This window comes from Tachypleus tridentatus, chromosome 10, assembly GCF_004210375.1.
Source record: "Tachypleus tridentatus isolate NWPU-2018 chromosome 10, ASM421037v1, whole genome shotgun sequence".
NCBI lineage: Eukaryota > Metazoa > Arthropoda > Merostomata > Xiphosura > Limulidae > Tachypleus > Tachypleus tridentatus.
In genome coordinates this window covers 150,444,632-150,458,662 of record NC_134834.1, presented here as the reverse complement: position 1 = coordinate 150,458,662, position 14,031 = coordinate 150,444,632, and the positions used below count along the sequence as shown (strand labels likewise).

Below are 14,031 nucleotides of genomic sequence, written 5' to 3'. Positions count from 1 at the left end.
TAGTTAACAAAACACTATTGTCGTAGATGATGATGTTGAAAAGTGTTTTTGAAAACCATAGTTAACAAAAATGTATTGTTGTAGATCATAATACTGAAAGTGTTCTTGTATTCTGTAGTTAACAATAAATTATTGTTGTAGAAGATGATATTGAAATAGTGTCCTTGTAGTGTACAGTTAACAACAGAGTATTATTGTAGATGACGACATTGAAAGAGTATTCTTAAAGTCTATACTTCATATCAGAGTATTCAGTGATGTCGAGAAACCCACTTGTTGAGAAATTTATATGCAAAAACGGCTCGTTTGGGTTGAGAAAATATTTTACATAGAAGAGCGAAGAACGTTTCGACCTTCTATGTAAAATATTTTCTCAGCCCAAACGAGCCGTTTTTGCATATAAATATCAGAGTATTGTTGTATTTGATAATATAGAAAGTGTTCTTGCAGTCTGGAGTCACTATAGAGTATTGTTGTGGGTATTAATATAGAATGAGTGTTCTTCTACACTCTAGTTAACAATAGAGCATCATTGTCGTTGATAATATAGAATGAGGGTTCTTGTTGTCTAGAGTTAAAATAAAATATTATTATAGATTACGATACTGAAAGAGTGTTCTTATAGTCTACAGTTAACAATAGGGTATTGTTGTAGATGATAATATTCAAAGAGTGTTCGTGGAATCAATAGTTAACAAAAGAGTATTGCTGTAAATGATGATATAGAGAGTTCTTGCAGTCAATAATTAATAAAATAGTGTTGTTCTAGATAATACTGAAAGAGTGTCCTTATAGTCTAGAGTTAAGAATGGAGTATTGTTGGAGGTAATGATACAGAAAAAGTGTTTTTGTAGTCTATAGTTTAAAATAGAGTGTTGTTGTTTGTGATATTCAAAGAGTTTCCTTGTAGTCTAGAGTTAACTATAGAGTACTGTTGAAGGTAATGATATAGAAAGAGTGTTTTTGTAGTCTATAGGTAAAAATACAGTATTCTTGTATATGATGATATTTAAAGGGCGTTTTTGTAGTGTATAGTTAACAATAGAGTGTTGTTGTAGATGATATTGAGTTTCCTTGTAGTATAAAGTAAACAGGAGGATATTGTTGTAGGTGATGATATAGAAACAGTGTTCTTGTTCTATTGTTTAAAATGGAGTATTATTGTAGATGACGATATTGAAAGGATTTTCTTGAAGTCTATACTTAACAGTAAAGTATTGTTGTGAATGATAACACTAAAAGAGTGTTCTTCTAGACTATAGTTGACAATAGAGTATTGTTGTAGATGTTAACATTGAAAGAGTGTTCTTCTAAAGTACCGTTAACAACACATCATCGTTGTAGTTTATAATATGGAATAAGTGTTCTTGTTGTCTGCAGTTAAAAATAGTGTATTGTTGCACATGATATTTAAAAAGTGTTCTTGTAGTCTATATTAAACAATGAAGCATTGTTGTAGATGATAATACTAAAAGAGTGTTCTTGTAGTCTATAGTTAACAATCAAGTATTGTTGTAGATGATAATACTAAAAAAGTGTTCTTGCACTCTATAGTTAACAACAGAGTATTGTTGTGTATGATGATATTGAAAGACTGTTCTTGTAGTCTATTGTTAGAAATGGAAAATTATTGTAGATAACGATATTGAAAGAGTTCTTAAAGACTATGGTCGAAAGTAAACAATAAAGTATTGTTGTAGATGATGACACAGAAAGAGTGTTCTTGTAGTCTATAGTTAACAATACTCGTATAGTATTGTTGTAGGTGATGATATACAAAATGTTCTCGCAGTCAATAGTTAAGGAAATAGTATTGTTGTAATGGATAATACTAAAAGAATGTTCTTGAAGTCTATAGTCAACTATATAGCAACGTTGTATTTCATAATGTAGAATGAGTGTCCTTGTCGTCTATAGTTAACAATAATATATTGTTATAGATGATACTGAAAAAGTCTCCTTGTAGTCTATACTTAACATCAGAGAATTGTTGTAGGTGATGATATTGAAAGATTATTCTTGTCCTCTATAGTTAACAAAAGAGTATTGTTGTAGATTATATTGAAAGAGTTTCGTTATAGTATATAGTTCAAAATAGAGTATTGTTGTAGCTGATGATATATAGAAAGAGTGTTCTTGCAATTAATAATTAATAAAATAGTGTTGTTCTAGATAATACTGAAAGAGTGTCCTTATAGTCTAGAGTTAAGAATGGAGTATTGTTGGAGGTAATGATACAGCAAAAGTGTTTTTGTAGTCTATAGTTTAAAATAGAGTATTGTTGTTTGTTATATTGAAAGAGTTTCCTTGTAGTCTAGAGTTAACTATAGAATATTGCTGAAGGTAATGACATAGAAAGAGTGTTTTTGTAGTCTATAGTTAGCATTAAAGTATTGTTGTAGATGATGATATTGAAAGAGTGTTTTTATAGTGTATAGTTAACTGTAGAGTATTGTTGTAGAAGATGATATAGAAACAGTGTTCTTCAAGTCCATAGTTAAAAATATAGTATTATTGTAGATGATAATACTGAAAGACTGTTCTTGTTGTCTATAGTTTATAACAGATTATTGTTGTAGGTTATGATACACAAAGAGTGTTCTTGCATAGAATAGTTAACAAAAGAGTATTGTTGTAGATGATGACATTGAAAGAGTGTTCTTGTTGTCTATATTTAACAATAAGCTATTGTTCAATATCATAATACTAAAAGAGTGTTCTTGTAGTCTATAGTTAACAATAGATTATTGTTGTACTCTATAATATACAAAGTTTTCTTGAATTCAATAGTTTACTATAGAGTATTTTTGTGGGTATTAATATGGAAAAAAAGTGTTCTTGTAGCCTGTTATTAACAATAGAGCATCGTGTACTTGAATATATAGAATGAGTGTTCTTGTCGTATACAGTTAACAATTGTGTATTGTTTTTGGTACATAGAAAGAGTGTCCTTGTAGTCTATAGTTAACAAAGAGCATTGTTGTAGGTAATGATACAAAAATAAATGATATTATTGCATATAATAGTTAAAAAAGAGTATTGTTGTAGATGATGATATTGAAAGAGTGTTCTTTTAGTCTGTAGTAAACAATAGAGTATTATTGTAGGCGATAATATAGAAATAATGTTCTTGTAATATATAATTCACTATAGAGTATTGTTCTGGGTATTAATATAGATAGCGCGTTCGTATAGCCTATTATTAACAATAGAGCATCGTTGTAGTTGATTATGTAGAATGAGTGTTCCCCTCGTCTATAGTTAACAATAGTGTATTGTTGTTGGTGATGATATAGAATGAGTTTTCTTGCAGTCAACAGTAAAGAATAAAGTATTTTTCTACATGACGACGTTGAAAGAGAGTACTTGTAGTGTATAATTAACAATAGAGTATTGTTGTAAGTGATAACATAGAAAGACTGTTCTTGTAGTCTATAGTTAACAATAGCGCATCGTTGTGCTTGATAATGAGTATTGTTGTCGTCTAGAGTTAACAATAAAGTATTGTTGTAGATGACAATACTAAAAGAGTGTTCTTGTAGTCTATAGTTAACAATAGAGTGTTGTTGTGAGTAATGATATTGAAAGACTGTTCTTGTGTCTGTAGTTCATATCAGAGTATTGTTGTAGTTGATAATACAGAAACAGTGTTCTTGTACTCTATAATGAACACTAAAGTATTGTTGTAGATCATAATGCTGAAGGGGTGTTCATGTATTCTATAGTTAACAATAAAGTATTGTTGTAGTTGATAATATAGAAACAGTGTTCTTGTACTCCATAGTTTACTATAGAGTATTGTTGTAGGTATTAATATAGAAAAAGTGTTCTTCTAGATTCTAGTTAACAACAGAGCATCGTTGTAGTTGATAATATGGAATCAGTATTCTTGTTGTCTATAGTTAACAATAGTGTATTGTTGTAGGTGATATTGAAAGAGTATTCTTGCAATCAATAGTTGCAAAAGAGTATTACTGTAGATGATGACATTGAAAGAGCGTTCTTCTAAAGTACAGTTAACAATAGAGTATTGTTGTAGGTGATAACATAGAATGACTGTTCTTGTAGTCTATAGTTAATAACAAAGTGTTGTTCTAGTTGATAATATAGAACGAGTGTTCTATAATCTATAATTCAAAATAGAGTATTTTTATAATGATATTGAAAGAGTGTTCCTGTATTCTATAGTTAACAATAATGTATTGTTGTAGATGATAATATAGAAAATGTTCTTGCAGTCAGTAGTTAAGGAAAGAGTATTGTTGTTATTTATAATACTAAAAGATTGTTCTTGAAGACTATAGTCAACAACAGAACATCGTTGTAGTTCATAATTTAGAATGAGTGTCCTTGTCGTCTATAGTTAACAACAGTATATTGTTGTAGATGATACTGAAAAAGTCTCATTGTAGTCTATAGTTATCGTCAGAGTATTGTTGTAGGTGATAATATATTAATATTGTTGTTGTTGTCTATAGTTAATAACAAAGTATTGTTGTAGATGATATTGAAAGATTGTCATTGCAGTCTATAGTTAACAATGGAGTATTGTTGAAGGTGATGATATAGAAAGAGTGTTCTTGTAGTCTATAGTTTACTATACAGTATTCTTGTGGGTATTAGTATAGAAAGAGTGTTCTTGAAGTTTGTAGTTAAAAATAGAGTTTTGTTGTAATGGATAATACTAAAAGAGTGTTCTTGTAGTCTGTAGTAAACAAAAGAGTATTGTTATAGATATTGAAATAGTGTTCTTGTAGATTATAGTTAACAAGATTATTGTTGTAGGTGATAATATAGAAACACTGTTCTTGTAGTCTATAGTTAACAATGGAGTATTGTTGTAGATTATGATACTAAAAGTGTTCTTGTAGTCTATAGACAACAATAGAGATTTGTTGTAGACGATGATATTTAAAGAGTGTTATTGTAGTTGATGATATAGAAAGTGTTTTTGCTGTCAATAGTTAGTAAAATATATTGTTGTAGCTGATGACATTGAAAGTTTTCTTATAGTGTATAGTTAACAATAGAGTATTGTTGTATGTGACGATATAGAAAGAGTGTTTTTGCAGTCATTAGTTAACTAAACACTGTTGTTGTAGATGATGATGTTGAAAGAGTGCTCTTGTTGTCCATAGTTATCAATAGAGTATTGTTGTATGTGACGATATAGAAAGAGTGTTTTTGCAGTCATTAGTTAACTAAACACTGTTGTTGTAGATGATGATATTGAAAGAGTGCTCTTGTTGTCCATAGTTATCAATAGAGTATTGTTGTTAGGGATAAATATATATTTAAAAACAGCTGGTATGGTTTGAGAAAATTATGTAGAGGAGCGAACAGCGTTTCAACCCTCTTCGGTCATCGTCAGGTTCACAAAGAAAGAGAGAAAGAGGTAAATGACCGACAGCTGACCACATGTTTAAAGGGGATTGTATAATTGAGTGTCGGAATGTAGAGGGCGTGCTTAGATGTTTGATTATAATCGTGTATTTGTACTTATCTATGTAACCATTATGTCTGAACTAACACACATTACACCACTATTAACAGTACACGCTCATACGATCGTAAAGAAACTATGAAACTTAAACCAAAGAATTATAAATTGATGACATCTATTTTATTGAACAAGGAACAACTAACCCCTAACTATCAAAAAATTTTAATCAATGCACAAACGTTATCCAAAATTTACAGAAAAAAACTACTTAACGCCATGTTGAACATGAAATACAAAGAACTATATGACTTACAGTTACACAAAATGAACCTAGACCATCAACTGGCATGTTGTATTAAACCAGAGATTTACAGACTTATACAACGAAACATCAACCAAATCAACACTAGGAACAACAGGGACAAAAAGATCTGGTACAACAAAAAACTAGAGAAACTAAGATGTAAACAACAGGAAAAACACCAACACAACAAACCATTGACTGACCTCAAAATTAACAGATCTGACTGACAGTTAAACACAGACAAGATACATCTACTTAACAAAGGACTCATCTTCGCGATAGCACCTAGGTACATTCCCACCTTAAAAATTAAAACATGTTTAGAAGACCTAGCCAGGAGACTTGTGATACTTTCTACCGAAAACAAAAACAAGAAAACAACCGAAAACAACCAACAGAAAGAAGACAAATTCGACAATTTTATTGACATCCAACAAACAAACTTCCCAGAAAAAATTAAAAAAATTATATTTTCCAGAAACATCTAAAAACAACATCTTAAACGATTTTTTTCAAAGAATTTTCTCCCAAAACCATCAACATAATTTCACAAAACAGAAAACTAAAAACCAATCTGACAAAAAGAGACATTAATTTCATTAAAAACCTAAAACAAGACAAAAACATAAAAATTCTAAAAGCAGATAAAGGAAACGTTATAGTCGTAATGAACACGAATGAATACATCCAAAAAATGAAGAACATCCTACAATACACAAACAAATTTAAACCAATACACACAATTCCAACAAAGACACACGAAATGCAACTAAACAAAATACTACTAAAAATTAAAAAAGCCAACACAATTTCAAAAACACTTTATTCCAACCTAAGGAAGACCTACTTACGCACATCACAAATGTACGGTATCCCCAAACCTCATAAACCAGATTGTTCATTACGACCAATAATGTCCATATATGAATCGTTTAATTACAATCTTGGTAAATTCATAGCATGGCCATTCTCCAAATATGTAACGTCAGCCAGCTCATTCATCAAAGACTCTTTTAATTTCAAGTCTAATCTTAATCAACTTAATCATAAAGCCTTAATGGCCAGTTTCGATGTTATATCCCTCTTTACAGAAGTCTCAATCGCTGAAGCCTGCAAGATAGCCTTAGAACTCTGTATCCGAAACCCTAACCCATCAATAGACATTCCCAGCAACCAATTAGCAACCCTCATAGAATTCATCACGATGAAGACAAACTTCATGTTCAAAAACCGCAACTACATACAAACAAATGGCCTAAGCATGAGCAACCCAGTACCACCAGTTCTAGCCAATATTTTTATGACACAAGTTGAAACACAAGCAATTAACACAGCATTACATCCACCACTATACTGGTACAGATATGTAGATGACACGGTTGCGGAATTCACATCTACAGAACACACACTTAATTTTTTTCAATCACATTAACTCTATACAATCCAACATTAACTTCACATGTGAACAGGAAGAAAGCAATCAAATATCATTTCTTGACCTCAAAATTACAAGAACCGATACACAATTTAAAACAGAAATCCACCGAAAAATCACCCATACTGGACTATACATTCCTTGGGACTCAGCACATGAAACAAAACAAAAACTCAATATACTAAGAAACCAAATAAACACAGCCATAAAACTATGCTCACCAGATAAAATTAACGATGAATTAGACAAAATAAAACAATACTTCATCAACATCAATAAGTTTCCTTCACAAACTGTAGAAAACATTATACGCACACACCTAGACAGAAAGCAAAATCAACCAACAAAAGTAAATATATCCCACGAATTAAAAAATCACTAAACCATATACTGCTGCATACCATATATATATTCCTGACATCAACAGAAAAATAACCAACATTTGGCAAAAACTAGTAACAAAATATGACATTCCAGTTAATACCAAATTTATTCAAAACCCAGACACAAAACTTAGGTCTATACTATGTAAAAACTACACTGACAAACATCACACCAACATAATTTATAAAATAAAATGCAACAACTGCCACGACTTCTATACTGGAGAAACAAGCAGAAAAATGGAGACGAGATTCACAGAACATAAAGTCACATTCACACGTTTTCTCAAGCTCAAAATAAACCAATACAAAGGAACACCTTTATACCTATATTAATAATATAATCAAACATCTGAGCACGCCCTCTACATTCCTACACTCAATTACACAACCCCCTTCAAACATGTGGTCAGCTATCGGTCAGTTACCTCTTTCTTTCTTTGTGAACCTGACGATGACCGAAGAAGGTCGAAACGTTGTTCGCTCCTCTACATAAATTTTTTTCTCAACCCAAACCAGCCGTTTTTACAAATATATATTTTTTCAAGTGGGTTTTCACGTCATCACTGATTGTTGTTGGGGATAATATAGAAAAAGTGTTCTTGTAGTCTATATTTAACAATAGACTCTTGTAGTAGGTGATAATGTAGAAAGAGTTCTTGTAGTATATAGTCAACAATAGAATATTTGTGTTGGTGATAATGAAGAAAAAGTGTTTTTGTAGTCTATATTTAAAATATATTATTGTTGTAGGCAATATATAGAAAGAGTGTATTTTGATGTATTATCCTGTATTGCATATATAACATTAAATTAATTTACATTATTTTAGGGTTACGAAGTGGGTCAAGATGTACAAAAGAAGAGTTAGTCCACTGCATGGTGATTTTACAGGGAGTGACGCAAAGTGATAACCTGGCTTTACCTTCAACCAGGAAAGAACTTCTTCTTGTCTGTGAGTAAGTATATTGATCAATTAACATCTTCATAGTCCTAAAGCTGCATTATAGCTCTTCCAGGAACTGAAATGTGTTGATATTGTTTTGACTTCTACAAGTTGGTAAATAAAACTTAGATTGACTTCTATAATAAGATATAAACAACTTAGTTTGACTTCTACAATAGAATAGAAATAAGTTAGTTGGACATCTACAATGTGGTAAATACAAGTTAGTTTCACTTCTACAATATGATAGATAGAACTTAGTTTGGCTTCAACAATATGGTAGGTACAAGTTAGTTCGATTTCTAAAATATGATAGATAAAACTTAGTTTGATTTTTAGAATGTGATAGACACAACTTATTTTGACTTTTACAATATGCTACATAGATACATGTTAGTTTCACTCAACAATATGGTAGATACAACAGTTTGACTTCTATAATATGGTTGATAATACTCAGTTTCACTATGTAGCCAGGACCTTGTTATTATATGACCAATAGTTTTGTTTACTATTACTATGTAGCTTCTGTCTTGATTTTATATCAGGAATAATTTTATTTACTATTACTATGTAGCCAGTACCTGGTTATTATATGGCCAATAATTTTGTTTACTATTACTTTGTAACCAGTTCCTTTCTATTATATGACCAATAATTTTGTTTACTATTTCTACGTAGCCAGTATCTTCTTATTATATGACCAGTAATTTTGTTCACTATTACTATGTAGGCAGTAGTACCTTGTTATTATATGACCAATAATTTTGTTTTCTTATATTATGTAGCCAGTACCCTGTTGTTATATAACCAATAATTTTGTTTACTCTTGTTATTATGTGACCAATAGTTTTGTTTATTATTACTATATAGCCACTGTTTTGATTTTATATCACCAATAATTTTGTTTACTAACACTACTTTGCCAGTACCTTGTTATTATATGACAAATAATTATTTTTTTTTGCTGTTATTATGCAGCTAGTACGTTGTTATTATATGATCAGTAATTTTGTTTCATATTACCAGGTAATCGGTGCCCATTATTATAGGACCAATAATTTTATTTTTTGTTAATATGTGGCCAGTACCCTTTTATTATAAAACTAATAGTTTTGTTTACTATTTACATGTAGCCATTGTTTTGTTATTATATGACCAATATTTTGTTTGTCGCCAGTACCTGGTTATTTCATGACCAATAGTTTTGTTTGCTTTTACTATGTAGCCAGTATCTTGTTATATATGACAATATATGACAGTACCTTGTTATTTATATGACCAATAATTTTGCTTTTAATCGCTTTGGTACATAATGAACTATAAACGCGAGTATCGAAACCATAATTTTAGCATTATAAGCTCCAGTCTTACTGCTGGGCTACATGGAGACTTATACCCAACGGTTAGTCATTTGTGTGTCAAGATAGCTTTATTATATGACCAGTAACGAAACTCTTATTAAAAAATATCTTATGTCTGCATCTTCAAGGAACTTTACTATTTAATGAAACGCACCTCGTGTCTCCCACGCTATATTGGGACATAATGCGTTTGGATCGAATAATTGGTGTTGGTACAATGAAAGATAACATTGTATTTAAAAGACCAGGAAACAGCTGTCACAGAGTGTGTTGCGAACACGATTGTTCGCCTCTAAACGATAATCAATTATTTGTACAACAGTGGAAGTAAAGAAACGTTTGAAGCTTTAAACAGACACAGATTTTCTCGTTTTTCTTTCCCTGTAATTTCACTAGATTTTTGAAGAGCTATTTTCAAATTCGGTTTTGTTTTATTTTTATGGAAAGATTTGCTCTGTAGTCATACTCGATAAACTGTTATTAAAGACTAATGAAACAAACAAAGTGAAATAAAACTGGTTCCTTTAATCAGGTAAATTAATACGATATCTGAAGGAACCTACTTGCCTCGCTATAAATTAGATTTTTCTATCAAAGATAGGATAGGCGTAGTAGCCTAGTGGTTAGCGTGCCGGTTTGTAAATCTGATGGTTTAACACGTTGGCTCTATGGGTGCGATATAAGAGTTAAAGTCAAATACCATTAGTCGATTAGAGTAGCCCGAGAATTATTTGTGAAAGAGAGATGTTAATTTGCTGTTCTCTTTAGTCCACCAGTTCAAACGACTGTTTCAGATATCCATCGTTCATATTTTCTCCGATATCCGAGAGAAACAAATTCATCAGAGAAGGGTCAGTTTAACATAATACTATCCTTTTAAAATTACACTTGTATAATATTAGTGAAAGTTGTGCATCTATTAACATCCATCGTGTGAATTACTGCCAACCAATCACGCGAAACAATAAACTATATAGATGGAGTAAAGCACTGTTAGTTATACAAGACAGACAGTGTAATTATTTAATTAGATAGACGGATAAAAATTTGAAACAAAAGGAACTGACGGAATCATAACTTGTATGTTGTTATACAGAAAGTTGCGCCATGGTATTGGCTGTGTAGATGATCACATGACCAGATGTTCGTGGGGGACACCAGAAAAGGTTTTTCATGATGTAGTTAATGGGACCCGCCAAGTCATCCAAGAGTTATGTTTACCTGGACCCATGCAAGAAGGTGGGTTATAGATTAGCTACCATACTTGTCCATATTACCCATTTTAATGTTTATTTTTTAAACAGCTTTTATTATTACTTTTCCACAGGGTAACTTTCAAGGAAAACTATAAACCATGACAAAATAAGTTGTGTTGTCACGAAAATTAATTCTTATGAATCTACATAATATTCCATAGAAAAAAAAAAGTTATTTAATGTACCATAGCTTAAATTTAAAATATTTCACTATCAAAAAGGTTTTAACATATTAGGACTACGTTTTGTTTCTCGAAACTTAACATTCTAGGTTAATGTTTTGTGACTGGAAACTCATAACACCTTACATTTGAACATTTGTTTTGTTTGAATAAACTCATAACACCTAAACTTTACGTTTTGGTTATTGAAACCCATAAAACTTTAGACTTATATTTTGGATATAGGTTTCAACTTTACAGTTCAGGTCACAGAGTATGTTAAAGAGAGTACAACATACAAGCATGGACTTAGATTAAAGTCACGTGACCACTAAGTAATAGATTAAAGTGACACTGGGCAATAAGTAATAGATTAAAGTAAAATTGACCACAAATTAATAGATTAATGTCACACTGAGCGCTAACTAGGTCATACTCTAAGAGCTATAACATACTTTTACTCACAATAAGCACTAGGATAAATATTATTCTAAACATTACAACATGGAATAAAAATAGAGCTCATAAATGTTAACATAATTGTTTTTACTACACTTCAATATGTTAGAAACTTTTCTCACATTAACATTTTTGTTTCAATACACTCCAACATGTTAGAAACTTTTCTCATATTAGCATTACTGTTTCTACAGCATATTTGAGCTATGCCGCCTGTTTCAAAAACGTTTCACTAAATGAACAGAAATGTGCCGAAAAATACCGAACACTAGCCGAACTATTTCGGAAAGAAAACGAAGGAGACGAAGACGTAAACAAAGGTCTTCGAAAATGGTGTTGGTAAGAGTTTATGAATGTAGTGTTTCTAGTACCTTAATCAGTAGTGTAGGAAAGCGTTATAAAATGGGGGCACGTGGCCAGTATAACGTACAGTTGCTATATATGTTAAAGTGAAGCAGTTATAGTTTCTAAGCCTTTGATAATGTTCTTTTCTTGGTTTACTTCTAACCTTATATTATTTTACTTGTGTCTCCTAGTTTAACATTTTTTTTCACATCACTTCAGACTATTTTTTTATATCTCCTAACAGCTCTTATAGCAGCTTCGTTCACTGCCAGAACAACCACGTTGCCCAATACTGTGGGAAACAAGCAGGAATATTTCTACGAAGCTACATGGATCGAATGACTGGTCCGTTGATTCACGAACACTGCCCCCTCTATACGCACGGTTTGGAAGCTTGTAACGCCAATACCGCTGCGTGTAATTTAATATGGACGATTTTCGTTTGTTTCATATCTTTCTTGTACATTACATTGTACTAAGTTTCAACAGTGGGTCCCATTTAATCACCAGAAGACGTAGTTAAAAACAGTACAGTTTCTCAACAGTTAGTATAAATGATGATGCAGTAGATACGACCCAACCTCTGCGAAATTCCATCTTTAGCCCTAGTCGTTACGAGAAATGACACTGCTTGTCAGGAATGGTTACAATGTTCATGGTAATAGTCAGTCAGAAGGGGAAATTAATGTATTATATTACTATAACATTCAAATATAAATTTTATAGACTGGAAGCATGCAGTTAGTAATTTTCAATTCTGTTTCTATGACTTTATTGGAAACTAGAAAACTGCACTTAGGTAGAGAACCAAGTCTAACTTTAGGTTTAGCCAAATTGGGTTGAGCTTGTAGCGAATCAGAAAACGGTGAATATTATAGGCAGGGACTAGATGAAGTAATTAACGTATTTTCATTAAATGGAAACTATTTCACATTATTAACTGTAGTCTGAAGGCTTACATCCCAGAAGAACTGACATAAGACGTGTAAAGAAAGACACGTTTAAAAATATTGTAGTTATGATTAACATTAAAAGGGATTCGTAGAAATTTATAAGAAAGAACCGACGACCATGTTTTGGCCTCTGTGGAACGTTTAAAAAAGAAAAAGGTTCATGTTTTCGATAGCTTGATTTTGTTCATTGTTTAACATTGCTGTAAAATTTTCAAATGATTTTTTTCCAAACTATTTATAAAAAAAGTATAATTAGTAGTTGTTAATTAATCATTCAGAATTACAAAACCTCTGAATCTTAAAAACAGTTCTTATAATAGCGAGGTCATGAAAGATTAAAGTGTAGCGTTGTTTAAAAATAAATCTGAGTAAATACATTCGTTATGATAAGAGTTGGAAATGTAAATTACTTAACAAATAACTCTTTAGTAATTTCTTTCCTCGACGATACGTGTACTTTTTGTACAGTAAAGGTTCACATAATAGGAGTAATACAAGTTAGTTTTGATGTTATTGTTTTTGTATGATATAAGTTTTGCTTTTAATTTTCACGAATTTCTGCTGATATTGGTGAAACGGTAAAAATAATATATAGTAACGCTATCTCGCAACGAGCGGAAAAGTTTGAACTTTTTAACGCTTTTATTTTTTTATTTGTCAAATAGATAGCGAGAACAATGCTTCATAAAGCCACTTATTAAGGACTAGAGAAACCACTCGACTTGTCGCACATTGTCTTTACTATTAATATCTAAAGGAGTAAGAATAATGCCACACAGAGCCATCTATCAATAAGTAGATAAATCATTCGACTGTTGCACTTCTACAATTACTTAAATTTCTACTACCATTTCTGATTAATTGTGATGATTAACCATCTTCAGTGTTTTCATTTTACTGACGTACGGTTAAAAGAAACTTTCTACACCGATCGAACCTTAAATTTAACGAATCTGCGTTGATGGACATTAACTGAAAAATA

General features: G+C 31.2%; 1 protein-coding gene across 2 annotated transcripts in view; it reads left to right on the top strand.

The window, feature by feature from the left end:
* Positions 1–13,424, top strand: part of LOC143230618 (uncharacterized) — a 31,550-nt gene extending 18,126 nt beyond the window's left edge. For both annotated transcript variants that reach the window (XM_076464471.1, XM_076464472.1), the window contains exons 2-5: positions 8,398–8,524; positions 10,972–11,114; positions 11,946–12,090; positions 12,341–13,424. In XM_076464471.1, coding sequence (XP_076320586.1) covers positions 8,398–8,524; positions 10,972–11,114; positions 11,946–12,090; positions 12,341–12,575 — 650 coding nt within the window. In that variant the 3' untranslated portion in view covers positions 12,576–13,424. The remainder of the gene's footprint in view (positions 1–8,397; positions 8,525–10,971; positions 11,115–11,945; positions 12,091–12,340) is intronic.
* Positions 13,425–14,031: the final 607 nt, after the last annotated feature.